This window comes from Alligator sinensis, unplaced genomic scaffold (assembly GCF_000455745.1).
Source record: "Alligator sinensis unplaced genomic scaffold, ASM45574v1 scaffold787_1, whole genome shotgun sequence".
Taxonomy (NCBI): Eukaryota; Metazoa; Chordata; order Crocodylia; family Alligatoridae; genus Alligator; species Alligator sinensis.
In genome coordinates, this window is record NW_005841911.1 from 2,367,021 (window position 1) to 2,387,579 (window position 20,559).

The 20,559-nt window shown below is 41.9% G+C and overlaps 1 protein-coding gene across 2 annotated transcripts in view; it reads right to left on the minus strand.

The window, feature by feature from the left end:
* Positions 1 to 20,559, minus strand: part of ZBBX (zinc finger B-box domain containing) — a 63,836-nt gene that overhangs the window by 36,575 nt on the left and 6,702 nt on the right. For both annotated transcript variants that reach the window (XM_006018725.3, XM_014517492.2), the window contains exons 3-7: positions 19,605 to 19,718; positions 14,291 to 14,384; positions 10,889 to 10,937; positions 10,334 to 10,443; positions 6,831 to 6,926 (exon numbers count right to left, since the gene is read on the minus strand). In XM_006018725.3, coding sequence (XP_006018787.1) covers positions 6,831 to 6,926; positions 10,334 to 10,443; positions 10,889 to 10,937; positions 14,291 to 14,384; positions 19,605 to 19,718 — 463 coding nt within the window. The remainder of the gene's footprint in view (positions 1 to 6,830; positions 6,927 to 10,333; positions 10,444 to 10,888; positions 10,938 to 14,290; positions 14,385 to 19,604; positions 19,719 to 20,559) is intronic.

Consider the following 20,559-nt stretch of genomic DNA (forward strand, 5'->3'; position numbering starts at 1 on the left):
ATGGGCAAGCCTGGAGCCAGTGGGGTCAGGGCCGTGCACGCTGCTCCCCACCTGTACCATGGGCTTGTGGCCAGCATCAGCAGCAAACGACCTGCTGTGGCCAGGCTGCCTAGAAAGGCAGTCCCACTGCGGAGCAGCCCCAGCCCAACTGTATGGCCAGGGAGTGGCATCTTGGTCCAGCGGGACCAAAGGACCCGCTGGGGGCCAGACAAAGCCCTTCTATGGGCTAAATCTACCCAACCAGCAGCATCTGGCACTGCCCCTGTCCAGCCGCTGAAGTGCCTAGGGAGGAGCGTCCATGACGGGGCGGGGGGGGCCTGAGCTGCGCTGCAGGGTGAGGAAAGCTGCTGCGGGCTGTGGCAGCAGTGGCGGCACTGGGGGGAGGGCTCTGGCCCCCGCCTGACACTGGAGCTGCTGCGTGCAGCCCGCTGCAGCTTTGCCCACCCTACAGCAGTCGTCGTCCCCCACTGCCAGAAAGGAGCTCACGCTCCCTGATCTTATTACAGGGGCTTCTGCCCCCACCAAGGGCCCTATCCCTTCCTGCTGCAGTGGCTGGGCAGGGGCCCACAGCAGGGTCCCTTGGGGAGCGGGGGGCAGAGACTGGGGTTATTCCTCCTCCCTCCAGCATCTGGCAGAGGGGACAGCAGGGAAACTATTCCCCTGCAGGGAGCGAGCGCAGCAGTGACAGTGAGCAGACCTGGCTGCCAGTGGGGTAAAGGGGAGTCTAACCCTACTCCCTACCCCTTCTGCCTCAGAGGCCATGGTGCCCCGCTGCTGCAGCAGCAAGGAGGAGCACCCAGAAGACCCAGCTCAGGCCCCTGCCAGGGGCACAGGAAGGGGGGGAAATTAAACCCCTCTCTAGCCAGTTCAGACCAGACTGGCCACACCCCCATGCCCTCCCCCCCACAGCTTCCCTGCAGCCAAGGGTCTGCTCTACAGCCCCCGGTTCCTGGCCTGAGCAACTGCAGATATGTGCCAGCATGCCTGTTCTGTTACAAGTTGGTCCAACTTAGGCAAGTTGGACTAATCTGTAAAGGTTGAATTGATTCAGGCTTCAGCTTTTTTAATGTCTCTCCCTAGCCTTTGATTAACACTTCCTGACTGTCACTCAGGCCCAGAAGCAAAGTGTCATCTTCAGCAGCTATCTCACTTTAGGACCTACATCCAAGCTATGTTCAAGTTCTGTAAACAAACTGAATTAGGCACTTAACTTTCCCAACTGACTTCAGAGAGAGGCTAAGTGCTCCCAAAAGATGATTCACAAAACAAAACAAAACAAAACAGAACAAAAAACCCCCACACACACACCAATAGGGCAGGGAATCATCCAGAGCTAATCACTAGACAATACTAATTACAGAGGTATATCTAAGATGTGCCTGAACTTTATGGACTTAACTATCAGAACATTAAGGGTGCCTGTAGACACAGATTCATAGATTGTAGAGTTGGAAGGGACCACAAAGTATCATCATGTCCAACCCCCTACCCCTAGCAGGAAAGAGGACTGAGGTCAGATGACCCCAGGCAGGTGACTATCAAGCCTACTCCTGAAGACCTCCAAGTTAGGTGATAGTACCACCTCTCCTGGAAGCCCATTCCAGATTCTGGCCACCCTTACTGTAAAAAATTTCTTCCTAATGTTTAACCTGAATCTACTCTCCACTAGTTTGCACCCATTATTCCTAGTTACTCCTAGGATGCAAGACATTTGCTCCAATGCTCTGTAATTAGTGTATCAGAGCCTCAATTAATAGACTCTGCTGAAGCATGCTAATTAGCATGCTCCAGCAGCCTCAGGGTTTCATGTACTCAGTATGCCCACATTTCAAAATGGTGGCACCTGTTAAATAAAGCTCATGTAATGAGTTTTAATTAAAGCACCCCCACCGCCATTTTGAAGTGTAGGATGCTGAATATACTTGACACTGTTGGTGCTTTAATTAGACCAGCTCCCGAGAGCCACTCTAATTAAAGCACCCCCACCACTGGAGCACCTCTAAATATACCCTAAATGCTTCCATCTACTTGAGAACCAGAGGCTGGAGTCTTCCTCTGAGGGAGGTGTTTGCCTGAGTAGGGATCATTATTTTTTTTAGAGATCAGAGAGGCGAAGATACTACAATAGCACAGTGGTTAAATGCTTTATCCAAAAACTGGAAAGCCTAAATTACAGGCCTCAGTCCAAAGAGGTTCTTCCATGTCTCAAGAGTATACTCTAACAACCAGACCACAGAATGGTTAGGATGGAAGCATCCTTCACCTCACCTATGGAATCTGGGGCCTTGGGCAAAATTAATACTTCAAACTACTAAAACTAACCAAACTGCTTAGGACTTCCTTTCATATACCTTGAACTTTGATCCTCCTTCACAACTCCAGCAAGTCATTTCAGTTATAAGTTTCCAGTGGCAACTTCCTATAGATAGTGTACAGGTAATCTGTAACAGTAGTGTGTCAAAAAACAAAAAAACAAAAACAAAAACTGGGTGGGGGCGGCTGCAGAATTGACCTGGGGAAAAATCTGCCACCCAGTAAGGTCAATAGCCAAATTCCCACTCACTTCAAAAGAGTACAGAATGTCACCTCTGGCTTACATCCCTGGGTCTGCTACTGACCCACTAAATGACCTCTGACTATTGTGCGTATCAGCTTCCCAATATAAGTAAAAATGAGATCAAACAAATTACTACACCTTCATAAAGCATCTTGGGATTTAAGACTGAAAGACCAAAAAGTGCTAAGAATTATCATCTTTTCTACCTATTGTCCATTCTTATGCTCTATATGAACAAGTTCAGGCAGAACTGACAGGCACCATAAATCACTGTTCAACATGGTGAAAATATATTAAATCCAACCCAAACAGATCACAGAATATGTTATATATCTTGTAGTGTAATGCAGCATAGTAAATGATCCTAAGACTATGATTTACTACCTGCTTTTCTTGACTTCTGTTTACCATCTCTCAGTGTGCCGTGTCAGGAAATCCTGTAACCATCTTAAATTCTCACCTGAACCTTTTTCCTCAAATGATGTCATCTTTCAGCAACACACTACAACTGTTCCAAGCATTCATCATTCTGACAAGAATACATTAATCAGAGCAACAGCTTTGATAATTTACAGCATTACTGAAAAGCTTATATTTTTCTGGGAAGAAAGAATGAGATAAGCAAATAAATTTGAGACAGAGAAAGTCCAGTAAGACAGTGACAAAGGACACACCCAAATTTCCATTTAAACTTTCTAATATTTAGTCAAGACATGCATATGTGCGTGTGTGCGTGCACTTGCATGCATGTGTTTACATTTTTATTTCACAGTGATTTTGCTTCTGTTCAACCATTGAAAAAACCTAACCATTTATAGAATTCCTGATATGCTTCGTCTTTGATTCATTAAATCAGGACATAAGAACAGTATAGCCATAATTAATATAAAAAAGGAAACAAAATTAAAACTGGGATAAGTATATATAATCTGAACAAGTTAACCAGTATAAAACCACGGCTGCATTTAAGAAAAAAAAAACAAATTCTGGTTGGTATATTTAATTTAAAAAATAGTGATTTAGAATTCAAATGAAAAGTACCTTGCATATAAAAACTTAATTTTAAGACCAATTTATTCAAATGAGATAAATAAGTTGTAAGTCAGCATGCTATAATAGCTGTACTCAGGGATCTTCACTATACTGGCCACTTAAATTTTATCATGATTTCTTTGGTGACAATGCGCAAGTAAAGTTATGTTAAATGTTTAACACACCAGTGCTAGTGCAATAGCAAAGACAATTCAGGTCTAAACAACAATGAATTCTGTATTAGCTAGAATTTTGTATCCATTAGATACCATGATCATTATTTTTTTTTAAGTTATCCAGTTATGCCACAATCATCTTCACCAGAGCAACCGTTCATTTGGCAGACAAATGCTATTTGTAACTATTTCCATAGCTGCAACCCCTTTTACAATTAATATATATAAAACAGGAAAACAGAACAGTGTTAATTATCCTAGCAAGCATTCACCATTGTATTTGACTGCTCTTAAGGCATAAAGATTAATTAACCGTTTTTTGTGCTTATTCAAAATTTATCTGAATATGTGAATGAAAATTGCTTGAAACCAACTTGAATGACAATTACACATAATGCAGGATTAAAAAAATATATATATTTGGAAACTTATGTATGCAAAGTCTTCTTAATCAGCAACCTGCCAGCCACTTTTTAAAACCTATGGCACTACAGCTATTTCAGTTTAAGTCATATGTTTCACATGAGAAATCAAAAGACTTCAAAACCCATCAGTGCATAAGGTAAGAACAGTACATATTTTTTTTCAACAGCAGAGTAGGATCATTGTGTCTGCTTCCTTCAAACAGAAGGCTTCTGTATAAAAACACTAAAGGCAGATTTTAATCAAAAGAAGCTTAACTATTCCTAATTCAGTTAAAAAGAATAAACCTCTCTCACATGTAACCCAACTATTACGAAAAAAAACCCCCTCCATGTTTATATGTTGCACATCTTAGCTCATTTTTAACCCATCAAATTTTAAACCATTGCCTTCTAACTCTCCTATTTAGTCACAATCTACAAACACTACTGACATGTATTAGTGTTCGGAAGTGTGAAACTTAATGCTGTTTTACATAATTTAGAATTTGTAGCAAAACCCCCAGTTTTTCTTTTTTATTTATTTTAAAATGCATTTCTTCCCCTTCCCCAACCATTTCTAACTTTTTCTCTCCCTCTCTATTCCCTATAGATAAGTATAAGTAAGCTAAGATGTAGGATAAGCTTTAACATTTTATTTTAGGTAGTAAGTTTTATTTTTCTCTCCCCTCTTTGCAAATAAGCTCCCTGCTATTTTGATATCTCCCCTCTTTGCAAATAAGTTTTATAAATGATCGATACCCACTGTTTTATAAGTGATAATTATTATGTTTGTACTGCTTTTATATTGTGTGATTACTGTTTTAGGCCTATATATGTAAGTTAGTGTAAGTCATGTTAAGTTTCCATTTTGTATGTCAAGCCTCCATCTTGTGTCCTCTACGTGGACATCCCCTGTGTTGCAACTGTATGATTCATGTACCCCTCCCATGTAAACTGGTTCCCAGATGAATGAGAGTGATTGGGAATTACTGAAATACAATGGTAGCAGGCCTTTACTGAATGGCCTGTAACAACCAGGCCATCACCTCTCATTGATTCATCCAGGAACCACGGACCTCACCCAGGAACAGAGACAAGAACCCAGCATTTGAAAGACAAAAGACCCTGCAGAACCAGCAACTCTACCATTGTACCCCACCATTACAGACACCCGAAACTGCACATCCCAGCATGGAGCACACATGCTCAGTACACCAGGGGCTGACCCTGGCCTGGGCATCCCTCCTGTCACTAGGGTCACACAAGGTCTGCCCCAATAAAAAGGGGCAGTGAAGACAGACCCAGTGGGCCACCCTCTTCATCTGGACCAGCACCATGCCACACCACCTATCCACCCAGAGGCCGTGCCGGCGACCCTGCTCTAGACAACATCTACTGGACAAGGACTCCTTTCCAGCCTGGATAGGTAGATATTACCTGCACCAAGGACTTGGACTCTGCTTCTTTTCCCCGCCTGGACTCCAACCCTTCACCGAGTCTCTTTCTCCTACTGCCAGTATGTGTGACTGTGAGTAAACCAATAAGTTCATGGGGCTGTGGAGTGTGTTGTCTGTTTAATAAAACTGTTATTTTGACCCTTAAGTTGGGTTTTGCTTTACTATGGTTTGGCCCTGCTCCAATCTCTGCTCCTTGCCTCTACCTCCTGTCTCATTTCTCCCTCTCCTGCTTCTGGCTCACTGCCACCTCCAACACCTGTCCTGAGCTCCTCTCTGCCTCCAAACCCCCTGTTTCTTTGCCACTGTCTTATTACCTCTGCCTTTTCCCTTTTGCCTGAGCAACCAGGTTTCTGCCTGTTTCTTTCCTGGCTGTCTCCTCCTTGCCACCACTTATCTGCCCCTCCCCCAGTATCTCAGCTGTCTGCCTCAGTTTCCAGCCCCAATCTACCTTAAGTAAACCCAAGCCTCAGTTCCTCAGCCAGCTTCTCTATAGTCTACCAGTTCTAATCCCAGTTCTGGCAGCTTTCACTCCCTACACTTTCTCTCTCTCTCTCTCACCTGAACCTTCCCTCAAGTATCCCAGGTACCCCAAGCGCACACATACACACTGTACCATCCAAGTTAGGAACTTACCTGTGTGTATGTGTAGGTGGGTTGTATGCATGTGAACTGCATGCAATGCACACACGTCATTGTGTGCATGATATATGAATTAGTGATGTGTCTAACTTTTGGGGTGTATAGTGCATGTGCTTGAATTAGTGATAGGTATGCATGTGCCTAGGCTTGTTTGGATATGTATGTGCCTGAGCTGGTAGTGTGTGTTTATGCACCTAATTGATTTGTGTGTTTGTATATGTACAATTCTGTCACACCCTCCTGTCTAACACCGCAATATTGAGATCCTGAGAGTTGGCCTGACCCCACAGGACAACAAATTGCGTTATATTAAAAATGCTGGTTTATGACCTTCTGATATAAAAACATTTCTATCCTAACAATTAATGAAACTGCAAAAAGTATATTACAAAATGTAACAATGAATATTTTGGTTATAAATAAATCCAGAAATATACACCTTGTGTAACAAAAAGAAAAGGTTTGTAGTGAATAAAGACATTTAAAGGAATTATTAATTTGAATTAATGAACTGTTTAGAGAGAAACAGTCTCATACAGCTAAAAAAACCCAAAAAAACTTTTACCTGTAAAGGAATCATTCTGTGGAGCTTCAGTGCCCCCTTCTGGTGGATTTTAGCAAAGCAGCTTCCACAATAATCTTCCCCACACTCTAAGCATACCTTGGGGGAAAAAAAACCAAACCAAACAACAACAGTAAATGGTTTTAGAATTATTACCGGGTTTTGTTTTTCTTGCTCATTTTTTCCAAGATCTTTACAAATAGAAGCTGAAGAAATAAAATGAGAGCTCTGCAGGGATCTGCAGTAGTATTAAATAATTAATTTTTACATACCTCATAAAATTTTAGCAATAGCATCTTAGTCATAATGAGACACTTACCCGAGTCAAGAAATATCACTACACATTACAAATAATCTCTGCTTGACAAAGCCCATAACAAAAACCAATGCTCATATTGCACTCTTACCATGTAGAACGGCTCACAAATAATCTGTCCACAGTATACCAAGCTACAACCCGCATTATCAGTCTCTTACTTAAAATGAGCATTAAAAAAATTCACCTGCCAACAATAAATGAGAACAAATGAACTAAAAATTGATAACTAAGTAAACTGCAAGCAACGGTGATGCTAGAGGATAACCTGGGATTTTTTACAGTTCCATCGAAGGACAACAGTAGCAAGAGGGGAAAAGGAAAAAAAATAAAATATTTCTTCAATTTTTGTGTGCATGCTTCCAACACTGTTTATTATTTTGAATTTGCCATATAAATAGCACAGTTCTACCTGATTATATGCATTTAAAATAAAGGACAAAAGTATATGCTTATGATTTTCTATTATTTTCTATTATACTATGCAAATACAATGCACAATAATTTTTAGTAGTATAATCACACACTGGGGGGCACCAATAAAGATTTGCTGGGCCAACACTGATGACTGATTACTGACCAGCCATACCAGCTGATACCAATGCAACTGCAGATATGCAGCCCAGCAGCTTGGACAGCAGTGTCTGGCTGGTAAGGCTGTGGGGGGGAAGGGGAACAGGGGGGCAGATAAAGGTCCCCACGGTGAGGGAGGGAGTGAGGCTTGGGCTCAGGCAGGCACTGCTCAGCCAGGGTGGGGCGGGGTGCAGGACAGAGCCAGTGGCTCATCCGGGGGCTGCAGCTTCCACCGCTGTATGTACCCCCAGGGGAAGTATGGGGGGCACGTGTCCCCTGGATCTGTGCGTGGAGCAAGGATGTATACTCAGAAACAGGGCTGCTCTAGTCTCTTCCCAGTGGCTGCAATCGGGCCAGGAGGAGCAGGCAGCAGCAGTGGAGCTGGGAGGAGGGTCCTATGGTGAGTTTTGGGGTGGTTCTAGACCCCCCCTTAACCCTCCACCTAGTACTGCCGCCACCCATCCTGCCCTGCCCAAGCACAGATTCTGAGAAGAAGCTGGAGCAGCCCCAGTCTCAAGCGTTTGGCAGGCAGCCCACCCTCACCCCATGCACAGATCCAGGAGGCACATGCCCCCCACACCTCCCCAGAGGTGTGCACAGCGGTGGGAGCTGTCTCAGCCTCCTCGCCCCCATGGACAAGCCGTCGGCTCCATCACGTGCCCCACCCCACCCTGGTTGGGCAGCACATGTCCCTGCCTCTGCCCCAGCCCCACGCCCTCCCTCAGCACAGGGGCTGCGATCTGCCCCCGCTTCCCTCCCCCACGCCCCTTCCCCTCAACAGACTTACCAGCTGGACACTGACTGCCAGGCTGCACTCCTGGCCACACACATGCTGCAGCTGCACACATGCCGAATTTGACATGCGTGCGACATTTATCGGCGACATCACCCAAAAAAAGCTGAATGCTGATAATGATCTTTTTTCTTTTATCGGTGCCAATATGATATGGACCAATGTATCGTGTACCTCTATCAGACACACAATACTAAGGAATCTGAATAGCTCCTTAAAAATTTTAGGAATTTAAAAGGGACCTAATATTTTCTGTTTATATATTCTAAAATGTTGAGACAATCCACAAGACAAGTGTATTATTTCTATCAAGAATTAAATCCTTTAATTCACATGTATGGAAGTATTAAGTTCTGACCCAGTGCACAGGACATTAGCCTCTGCTCCATTTCTTAAATTTGCATGTAAGTTAATGCTTGAATAGTTTTCGTTATCATTACTTGGATCAATACTTACAAACTATTTTTACAGCTTTGGTGAAAAAAATTGTTTTCATCAATAGTGTTAGCTTTCAGTTAGCTGAGAAATTAGGTGGTAGGGCAATTCAGCAGTCAGCTCATAAGACAAATTTCGTCTTCTAAGAGATAAGCAAAGCCTGACTTTGGTTATTTGCCTTTTCATTGAGAAAGGGAGGGAGGGAAGGAAGAATCAGCCCCTAAGAACTTCCTTTACCTGGGTGAGGCAAAATAGTTCTGTACTATGGGGAAAGCATATGCTGCCACAATGAGCTCTGAAACAAGCCATTTAAAAAGTACTATAACTCTTCAATTGGATTAAGAGACAGGCAGGAAACCAGCCTTAGAAGTAATGATCTTCCAGTGGTTCTGGTGCATGTGGAGATTTAAATCACCTAGGCTAAGTACAGACATTTCAAAAGCCCAAGCCTGAATCAATTCAATCTTTGCAGGTTAGTCTGAACTTCGTAGATTGGACCTAGAAGCAAGTGAACAGACATTCACTTTTGATTCCACAAATGCAGCCATTTGCCTGCAGTGGCTCAGGCTAGAGGCTGGGGGGCACTAGAGCAAGCCCTCCTTTCCCTTCGGCAGTAGCCGGAAGGCTGGAGCAAAGCTGGGAGAGAAGCCCTCCAAGCTCTTTCCCCCTCCCTGCTTGAGCTAAGGGGATGGGGGGCATGGCCAGGCCCTGGCAGGCCCACTAAATACAATGGGTGGGCAGGGAGAGGTTACATCCCCACCATGGCCTGCACAGTCCCCAGCCAGGGTGTGCCTGGAGGGGTAGGGGGGAAGCAGCCCCTGCCTGGCTTTCCTCTGCTCACCGCTCCAGCAGCCAGCACGCTAAGGTGGAAGGAAGGGAGCAGGATTTAAACCCCCTCCCCCCAACCCACACAGGGGCACACCAGCCCCAGTCAGGCTTTTCCCCCACTTGCTACTCTATGCAGCAGGGGAGTGGACAGGGCAGGGGGCATGACCAGATGCCAGCCCTGGGCCGGCATGCTGAGGCAGAGGGGTAGGAGGGGGGTATAATACAGGCATCTTCTACCTTGAGCCACTGCAGGCATGTGGCTGCATTTCCTGCCTGTCTCTTAATCATAACCCCATAATTTTTTCCAATTCTATGGCTATGCACTTAAATGACAGAAAGCAAACAGTAGGCTACAATTCAATGGCATTTTTTTCTTAGAAAGAGTAGATAGACTTTGCCCAATAGTAATCCACACAAGTATTATCTAATATACTTTACTGTAGTTTATTAAATAAAATATTTGCAGAAATTCTAGATAAGGGGATTATTTTACATAAACCCAATCCTAGGCTTTTAGCTACTTTTTAAAATATCAAACCTATTTTATTGCCATCTACTTACCAATAATGCATTTTTGGTCTCACATTGTCCACATACCTTCCCCTTCATTTTAGGATTTTCAGTAGCCACAACATTTGACATTTTATGTTTAAGTGGCAGTTTCACTGGCTCTGGAAGAAATAAGATACTATGCAAATAAATAAGAGTGACAGTTTTAAGATGCTATACATGTATTCTGGTAGATAGCATTGCATAATTTGGTTCCATGCATTCCTTTTGAGCATCTTATAAAATTCAGTACTGTAATTTTTTCCAATATTTCGCTGTTCTTGGAGGGGAATAAAGATCTTTCCAGGAAGTCCAGTGGTGTGAGGACTACAGCAACAGATCACCATAAAAGCATCAATTATGGGGATGAGAGTGGGAAATCAATAAGGTGACAAAGTTTAAATGTCAAGCTTTTAACAGGTTATCCTGAACAACAGCCACATTCTTTTTTTATTTCCTTTGCCATTATGAAAGGTATCTTGCTGGTATGTTTTTAGCTATTCAATTAAATTAAAATGGCAAGTTATCAATTTATTATTTTACTTGGTAATATAAAAACCAATTTACCTTGAATCTGTTCTCTGAGTATTTTCAACTTCACTTTTCCTGAAGAAACCTATGTGAAAGTATTAATGCATATTAAAAAGAAAAGCAAATGAATTACCAATAACTATAAATACCAAATATAGCCACTGAAGTATGCATATTGAAAAAGTGCTATTGTTACAACAAAGTGTTTATTTGGATGATATTTTAAAGTAAAATGTCAGTATTTTTCAAAAGACAGCGCTAAGCACTGTTAATCATAGCCATGCCTTCTTTGACAAATCCATTTCCGTTTCATAACAAGACATGGTCTATATTATCCAAGGGCATTCTGCTCTTTCCAAAAACCACCAGGCACTGTTCATCTCTTCATTATTCCATCTCTTTTGCCAAACTAATACTAAATTCTGAGGCTGGAGTCCTTTACACATGCCAGTAGAGAATATATTGCTCAGGCAGAACCAAACTTAACTAGTAATTCAAAGTCAAAGGCAGTAAAGACCCTCCTAACTGTTACTTGGACAACAGCCTGTAAATCTACCTCTCTCTTATGGCCTCACCATTATGTAAAAAAAAGTTGATATGGTCTGCTCAGCAGAGCTCCACTGATCCTGACCTTCACATAACTCCTTTGGCACCTTTCTACTGTATCTACAGCCCAATTTCTAGTATCAATGTATTGCTTTAAAAAATTTTTAAACCAAATTCTGCCTCCCAAAGACAAAAGAATCTACAGTGCATTCAGGCCAACAAGGTTCCTTCTAGCCCTTGTACCTGTACACATTGGCACTTCCCTCTTTGAAAAGTTTGCCCTATGTGTCACCAGAGCCATTCAATTTGCTGTTTGATCTCCCTGAAGTGGCAGCAGCCTGGGCTAAGGAACTTGTGTTAGGAAGAATAAAGAGAGGGAGAAGGGATTAGAGGAACCCCTTTTCATTCTCAGCCTGTCTTCTACTCACAAGCAAGTAGGTAATTTCACTGAAATCGAGTATGTTAATTGAGAATGCACTCATGCCAAACTGTTACTACTTCAAAGATTTGAAATAACTGCCACGGCTTACTCTAAAGTTCTGTGTCTGGCACTCCTTCTCAATTTGCATACATTTCTTTATATCCTGTTTCTAACGGTGTCTGTTAATTAACAGCCATCATCTCAGCCTGACATATGAAGCTTGGACTCTGAAGAAATCATAGGGTAAACTCTTTTCCTGCATCACTCAAACCAAGTTGTATTCATCTCTACATATATCTGTATAGCTAAGCTTCCCTCTACACATTACTGATACTGTTCAATTACTTGGTTAAATGTGCATTTACCTGGAGACCAGCCACATAGTAAAAAGCTCCAACCAGATATAAAGTTAGACCATGAAAATGTATACTAACTTTACAGCTGGTTCCTATTGAGCTTTAATATGCATGTGTATCAGGGCTCCCAGCTACAGGGGTGCACCATGCCTACTGTAAAAGCCTCAAGCCCTAGGGATCCTGGAAGCTTTGAACCCCAGGGTCAGGGGTTTCCTATACCTCTGAACCCTAAGGATTGCTTCAGCCACGATGCCCTGGATCCGGGGCTTTCCAGAGCCCCCAAGCCCAAGGAAAGTACTATCCTCTGGCTCCATGGGTTTCCCGCACCCCAGGATGGGAGATCGCTGCAGTGGTGATCCTCCAGCCCCAGAGATGGATGGGGAACCCCTGCAGCTGGGCACTTGCCACTGCAGGCTCTCCCTGCACTGGCAATAATGCATGATAGAACGTAATGTGTGATTCACATCATCATGCCTCTTGCCCTGCATGTATGGCGTGGCAGAAGGCACAATTGTGTGAATCAAGCTTTAGACCCCATCCTGCCCTTCGTTTCATGTGTAGAGTGGGCCTCAAGATATTCGGGAGGCTGTCTTTATATGTAACTTGTAGGTAGTGCATTTTTTTAAATGTTCATTCTACTCAACAGTGTGAGTAAAGAAAATGCTGTTGCCCTCAGAAACTGTATTTTAAAACACGTTCATGAACATGGTTTAACTATGTAGGTACACGTGCAATGAAAGTATGTGCCTCAAGGTCAAAAATTTAAGCTAACAAAAACACAAATCTGTTTTTTTCCCAAAACTGCAAGACTCAGGAGAACAGTTATAAGTGGAACTGCTAATGCTACCTACAGTTAAGCTGCCTGGCACTTCTCAATATAAAAAGGCCACGTTCTCAGTTGCTTATAGTTCTGATAAATCTGTTAAACATTTGGGATACAATTTCTCAAATTGCCTCTGAATTTTTTTATTGCAAATTCCAGCAAAAATGATTCTGCCACTTCTATAAAAGGAGAATGCTGTGGGGGTGCAGAAACACACACAAAATGGTTTACCCCTATGTAAAAATCTTATACCAGTTTAGTGTGGAAGCTCCAATTTCTCTAGGCCCTGGAATAAGCACCTGAAATATGGAGGGAATTCATATGCATGTCAAATATGTACTTTTTAAAAACATATACATTCAAATCTGGTCAAGGTGGGCGTTCATGGAAGCGAGAGAAAAAAAGACCACCAAAAATAGTGCTTTACTGGAAGTGTATTAGATCAACACAGCTCCACAGCATCTGTATAGATCAGGCACTTCAGCAGAGCTTTTTGGTCCAACTAACGCAATGCTTCTTCTGGGTATGCACTGTGCCTGGTGCGGGGGGGGTGAGGTGGTGCCATGCTTTAAGTCAAGCACCATTTTTACTCTTGCCATGTCTGTAAGTAGCCACAATGAGCCTTTACAAATTTCTTGATCTGCAAATGCTCAGAGACTTAGCAGTGCTCTGAAGCTAAAAAAAAAAAAAAAAAAAAAAATAATCACAGAAACTTTGAAAATTGAGGAAATTGCAGCTCAGGACTGCAGGGCTAAAGCAAGGTCTTCCCCTGAAATTACTACTTCTCGCTGCTGCAAGCCACTGTGTTACTAGACAGAACATGGACAAACTTTAAATATTATCAACACAGAGTAGAAATAATATGAAGCAGATAATAAAATAAATGAGTGCACAATGTAGCCTACTGAAGACTGCACTTTCAAAACAGATATGTAGTTGGCATCTTATCAAGCAATCATCAAAAGTAATAGGAAAACTCTGACTGACTTCAGTGGGAACTGAGAAAACCCTCCCCATACTGTATTTGTAGGAATAGCATTTACCCCTTTAAATAACCTTTTTAATTATAAATCATATCAAACAATATTCTACATTCAGTACTCCCCCAGCTTAAAGGTAATCTATAAAGCTCTTTATCAAATAAAGTGCTCTTATCTTAATAATACAATATTTAAAACCACTTTACTAATTCAGTTGTTTTATGCCAATATTAATTATGACATGACAACCAACAAAAATGTCTTGTAAAATCTTTTATTTTACAGGATTACTTATGTATTGGGGTTTCTTACCTTAACACCATTTTCTTTATTTTGTAAAAATATTTGTGGTTGAATGCCCATTGGTCCGACTTGCCCAGATTTCCAACGATATCCACTTGATCGTCTACAATAAACAGCCTTTCATTACTAAAATCATTTTTCCTATAGATAGGGGAGGGGATATTTTTAAAGTAAAAAAAAAAAATACCAACTAGGGGCCAGGTTTATTATTCCCAAGACATCAAATTATTTCCAGCAATAACTCCAAATCCCTTGAATTTTCACTTTCCTGTCCACTTCAAAAATACTTTCAAATATAAAATATTTGCATGGTATTTTCCAGACAAATCAGCAATCCAATTACCTTCCACCTACCCCCCACCTTACTATCCCATATAAATCTACAGATTACATTAGGGTTCTAGATGCTTAAAGAAGTTTACTCTAATGAGGAATCTTCAAGTGTAGATATCATATGTAACATATTAGTGTGGAAATCATCTTCTTTGCCCAATACTTTAAAATTTCATCTAGCATTTCGTTTTGGCTTTCTTAATCCCTTTACTGTCTTCAGTGCCAATATTTACACAAGACTTACATATGTTCTCACCTCACAGCCTTGCATGATTTAGATACAACCTTTTACTTCTCTTTCATTTAAACTCATGCATGCAATTAACTCTCATTACCTCCATACCTCCTTCCATGATGCTTCTGTACCTAGAACCAGTATCCTGAACCTGGTTCACAGCCATCTTTTATCAGATCATACATTTTATACTTCTTTCTAGTTCTTTGCGCAGAGAGAAGAACGGAGCAGGATGCGGCTGGAACTTAACAAAATATCCTAAGTAGGGTAGGAAATATGCTGTATAGACCTTTCAAAATGAAGGCCAGCAGTGTATGTTTGATGTGACAGAAAACAGGAAGCCAAAGAAGAAATGCATGGGGGGATGACATGTTCAAGGTTAGAAAAATTAGTAGAGCAAAACTGCATTTGTTATCGCAAAAGAAAAGGATGTTGAAAGTAAGGTAAAAGCCCTAATGAGTTTAAGCAGTGTGGATGGATAGAAAAAAACTGCATGAGAGATATTAACGCAAAAAAGCTTGAAGTCTTGGTCACCACCTGGGATTTGAGCACTTGTTTCCAACTTCATTATTGAATCACCTGTTTTTCTTGTTTACCCCACTTCCATTTCTTCCTCTACCTCTTTTCTCTTTAAAGTAAGAAATAACATAAAATCTTTGAGGACAGACACTGTACCTTTGCTTTTGTCTAATAAGAAGCTAGTGCACTTTTCCTGCAACACTAAATCAAAACAAACCGAGGTATCCATATATCATATTTACTCAAATCCAAGATGAGGGTTTTATCCCACTCAACATGGGGAAAAAAGCCCCTCATCTTGGGATCCAAGTACAAGGTGGGGGTGGGGAGCGGAGCAGCTATTGTGCTTCCAATTCCAGCCCCAACCCAGGTTCAGAGTTAGAGCCTCAGCGGCCACCTGCAGCCTCTGCACCATTCTCACTACTTACCATAGGCACAGCTCTGGCCCCAATCCAGCCTGGGGCATGGAGCACATTGTAGCTCTGGTCCTAGCCCAGCCACACAGCAGCAGCAGCAACGGTGCCATTGCTGCAACCGCTGCTACATGGCAGGGCTGAGGTCAGAGCTACCATGTGCTCCATGCCTCAGGCTGGAATGGGGCTGGAGCCGAAGATGACGGTAAGCAGCAAGGGAGGACCAAAGTTACAAGGGGGGCAAAGGGCAGGTGTCAGCTTGGTTGCCTGCCCACCCTGCGCTGCCTATCCTCCCCTGCTGCTGCTGCCACAGTGGTATTGGTAATGAATTTAAAATGAACTCCATATAATTAAATTCTATACATTGAAAATTGTAACAAATTCATAAATGTTCCATATATAAACCCCAACTACTAGGAGTTGTCTTAAATTCAAAGTAGTCTTAGATTTGGTTAAACGTGGTATTAGTCTACAGAGTATTAGTTTACTTGATACTGGTTCACATGTGTGCAAGTTGGTATTCTCATTTTCAGCATCAGTATTTCACATTTTAGGGACACTAAGTCAATATAAACAAAAACTAGAAGAGACATAAGATCACTATAAACTAACTATAACGGTTTGAAAATTTTAGTTGCTTGGATATTTTCAGAAGCAGGAAGACAACTACAAGTGAGCTTTAACTGCTTGGAGAAAACTGAATTTAAAAATTAATTACCATAATCAAATGCAATTAACTGCACTTAAGACTTAAATATTGCATACTGTACGAACATTAACAAAACCATCTTTCTTTTCCTACCTCAAAGTTAATATAAGTCTTACTATCTACACATCATTTGTATTACTATAACAGTTAGGAAGATGAGTAATTGACCAAGTGCAACATCCTGAGAGGCACTTTAGTGCTTTGAACTTAGGCATCTCTTGATTTAAAAATTAAGTGCCAAGCTCTAGAAGGGTGATTCAAAAGAAGCACAAGTTAAGCATCAGACTCTATCCAGACAGTGTGAAATCTGCATGCCTCCAAGGGGCATTCCCAAGATCCCAGATGCTGAACAAAGACCGCCTATATCTCAGCAGCAGGCACTTCCTTATATTTAGTGCTTCTTAAAGTCTGTACATCTGTAATACTGTTGCTTTTCAGATATTACAGGGACCTCCTCCCAAATTTGAGAGATAGCAGGGATGAAGAGAGATGTGACCCTCCTTTAAAAATCTAACACAAGTAGAAATGCTGGCATCATGGGGAAAGAAACATAAGTAGAGTAAGAAATATGTTGTAAAGGTCCTTCAAAGTGAAAACAAGCAACATTTGATCTGACAGAGAACAGAAATCCATATGAGAAATGCACAGTGGGGGAGGACATGTTCAAGGTCAGGACCTTTGCAGTAGTATTGAGGATGGACATTATGGCAGCAATATTGCATTTATCATAGTCAAAGAAAAGGATACTGCAAGTAAGATACTAAAAGTTTTGATGAGTTTAAGCAACATGGATGGATACGAAAGGCTGCATCAAAGTTTAATGCAAAAAGAAGCTGACAGACATGGATCTCACCTGGATTTGAGTACCAGAGGAGGTACAAATTGAAGAGGACACCAAAGTTACAGGCCAAGTAACAGAAAGGTTGGTGATGTTTGTTAGCCGTGAATGGCTCATGCCTGATTTGGTGTATTTGCTTAATCTTTTGTGCATGCCCAGCGGGGGTGATATAAAGAGGATTCTAGAAAAAGCTCGCCTTTGACCTTGATTAGGTACTGACCTATTTTCAGAGTAGCAAGTATGCGCAGTGACCACCCAGTAACAGGGTGAGTCACGGGGAAGGTGAACAACACCTTCATAAGGTGAAGTGAATGGTGACTGGCTAGGAAAGTGAACTTATTGAGTGGCAGGTCACTCCATGGTATGCTTGGTTGAGACAATGAGTGACGGCTGTCTGGGGTAGAAGAGTATAAAGGCCGTATGTGAGGAAAGTGAGTGAATCCTTGTAGTGTGTGACTGGGTCCTGTCCTTTGTGACTTGCTTGGAGTGACTGGTGTGTGAGGAAGAATCCTGAGTGTGTACAGGGTACTCGGTATGTGTTTATAGTGCGTGTATCTAGCTCCTGCGAGTATGAGGGTGAGGGCCGGGGTGGCTGAATCCCCTCCGCATGTGTGTGGATTGCCAAATTGAGGTTCAACCCAGTGAGCTAGTGTTCGGCTGGAGGAGCAGCCCTAAGCAACACTACTGACCACTGAAGATAAAGCATCATCCCTCCCTGGGTCAGAAGCTGAGCCTCTGAGAGGGAAAGAAGTTCTGAATGGGAAGTGGGCAGTGGAATCTGTGTCTCGGTAAAAGTACTTGCTCTGATTTTGTTATAAATTCCTATCAGTGACAAGCAACTTCAGTGTACTACCTGCAACAACACTGCAAGTTTAAGGGAGAAGCCAGTGATTGATTTCTAATTCTGTGTACATAGTTCTGTTGTTATTCTTGTGCATATGTAATTTCTCTTTCAACTACTTGTTTATATTTAAGTTTGTTCTTGAGCTGTGTTTCCAATCCAAAACAGTATTGTGAGATGTATCTAGATACATCTAGATATAGAGAGATAGAGAGATATTCCTTACAGAGGCAAGTTGAGTAATAATTAACAACTCTCATTTGCATAATTAAAGTTTGTCCTCTACAACACTGTCTACAATGACTGAGCAAAGAGGTAATGGGAGAGAGAGCTGTGGTTTATAGGAAGTTAAGAGCTCTGTCTGAGCCATGATGATTTAGCAAACACCTAGATATCCATAAGGAAATGTCAGACACAGATACGGAAAAAAACAAGCAGCTGCAGTAATTTGCTACGGCCATGAAGTGATTCGGTTTAAGAGCAGAGGGTGCCGATGCACAAGCAGCGAGGCTGCTCCAACACATTGGAATTGGAGCACACTGGAGCAGAGACTATTACTGGCAATTGCCACGCTCCAGCAGCTTCCTGCATCTTGTGTGTCAGGATCTCTGCGCTTCAAAATGGAACTGGGGGCGCTTGAAGTAAAGCTCGAACAAGCCCTCACCACCATTTTAAGCATGGGGACACTGATACATGAGACACGGTGGCACTTTAATTACAGCAGCTCCCCCACTCCCAGAGCACATGTAAAAGCGCCCAGAAATTACAACTCTGGGGTTCTTGATTTCTTCATTCCTCCATCATGCTGACTTCCCAAACATATTGTTTCCATCGCACAAAACTATTATAACGTTGTGATCTTTTCGTAAATTTATGTGCATACATTTAACTGATATAGGATTAAAGCTCTATTGAGGTAGCTACATCTGTAGAGACAATAGCAACAATTCCAACAATTGCTAGAAACAATTCCAACAATGGCAAAGTGAAAGGCAGTGTGCTGAATGCAGTGAAACGAAAGAACAATGTGCCAAGTGACTGATTTAATTCTGACGTTACAATCCTACTGAGAAGAAATAAAGAAGACAGAATGAAGGAAAAATAAGAACTCAGGCTAATTCTCATTAAATATTCTCACTGGGGACAATAAGTGGCTACTTCTCATTAAATATTCTCACTGGGGACAATAACAAGAGAAAAAGGGATGTTGGTTGATTACCTCTGATGTCACCTATTCACAGGAAGGACTGTCAAAAAACAAACAAGCTTATGAGAATACTGGCTTTGGGAGGGAAAGGGGGAAAAGGAGACAAAAAAAACAAGGCAAAGAAAGTAGAAAAAGAGAAGATAAGTTACCAACAAAAAATCTCCAACAGAAAAAATTGAATTGGGATTACTTTATATTATAATCAAATTGTACAGAAATTTCACCCACTCCCTTTCTTCTTTTTCTCTGCTCATGTTTGCTTGTAGTAACTGTAATTTCTTTTCCATCTCCTTGTTTTGTAGTTCTAACTGTACTTTCTCCAACTGCAGTTCTCGGAGATGTCTGGAAAAAAATTAAATTGAAATGTTCAACTGTATATTGTGTGGAAAACCTATACAGATTGTCCTGAGGGAAAAATGAAGGCATAACTACAATCATCATAACTACTACCACCTTCCCACCTGACATACCTACTCCAGCATAATTCAATGAAGATGAATTCTACAGAGGATTTTGAAGACCAGGGAGTACATTTTGCTGTATGTTCCAAAGTGGATATAAAAATGAAGCCTGGAGATTTCTGAAATTTTGGGCAGCCTGCTCCACATTAGGGTGAGTGGCATAAACCCTAACATTTTGGATGGAATGATATTTTAAAATAAGACATTCTTAAAGGAGTGTAAGTTGCAGTAGTCAAGAAAATGTGAATAAGGTAGATTTAGATCTCATGTAGACTAATAAATTATATCCGTACAACTGCTAATTTATTTTTTTTTATAGAGACAGTGATGCCAATATAAACTGTACTATAGATACAGTTACATCATTTTACTAGTTAGTTTTACCTACATAACCACACCAATAAAACCATCCAAATATAGACAGGATAAAGAGAAACTAAACCATCTACATCACGGGTGCTCACCTCCAGTCCACAGGCCAAATGCAGCCTGCAGATCCATGGCATCCAGGCCCGCAAGTTGGGAAATTTGGTGGTGGCGGAGTAGTGACAAATAATACTGCCACCCTTCCTTGCTGCCAAATTCCCAAGCCCTGAGCTGCCAAATTGAAGCAGGGCCACATCCTTCCCTGCGTGGCCAGATCAGGCCTTGGGCCACACCTCGTCCCTTATCCCCACCCTGCCCCAATGTACGCCATGCTCTTCCTGTCCCTCTCCTTCCCC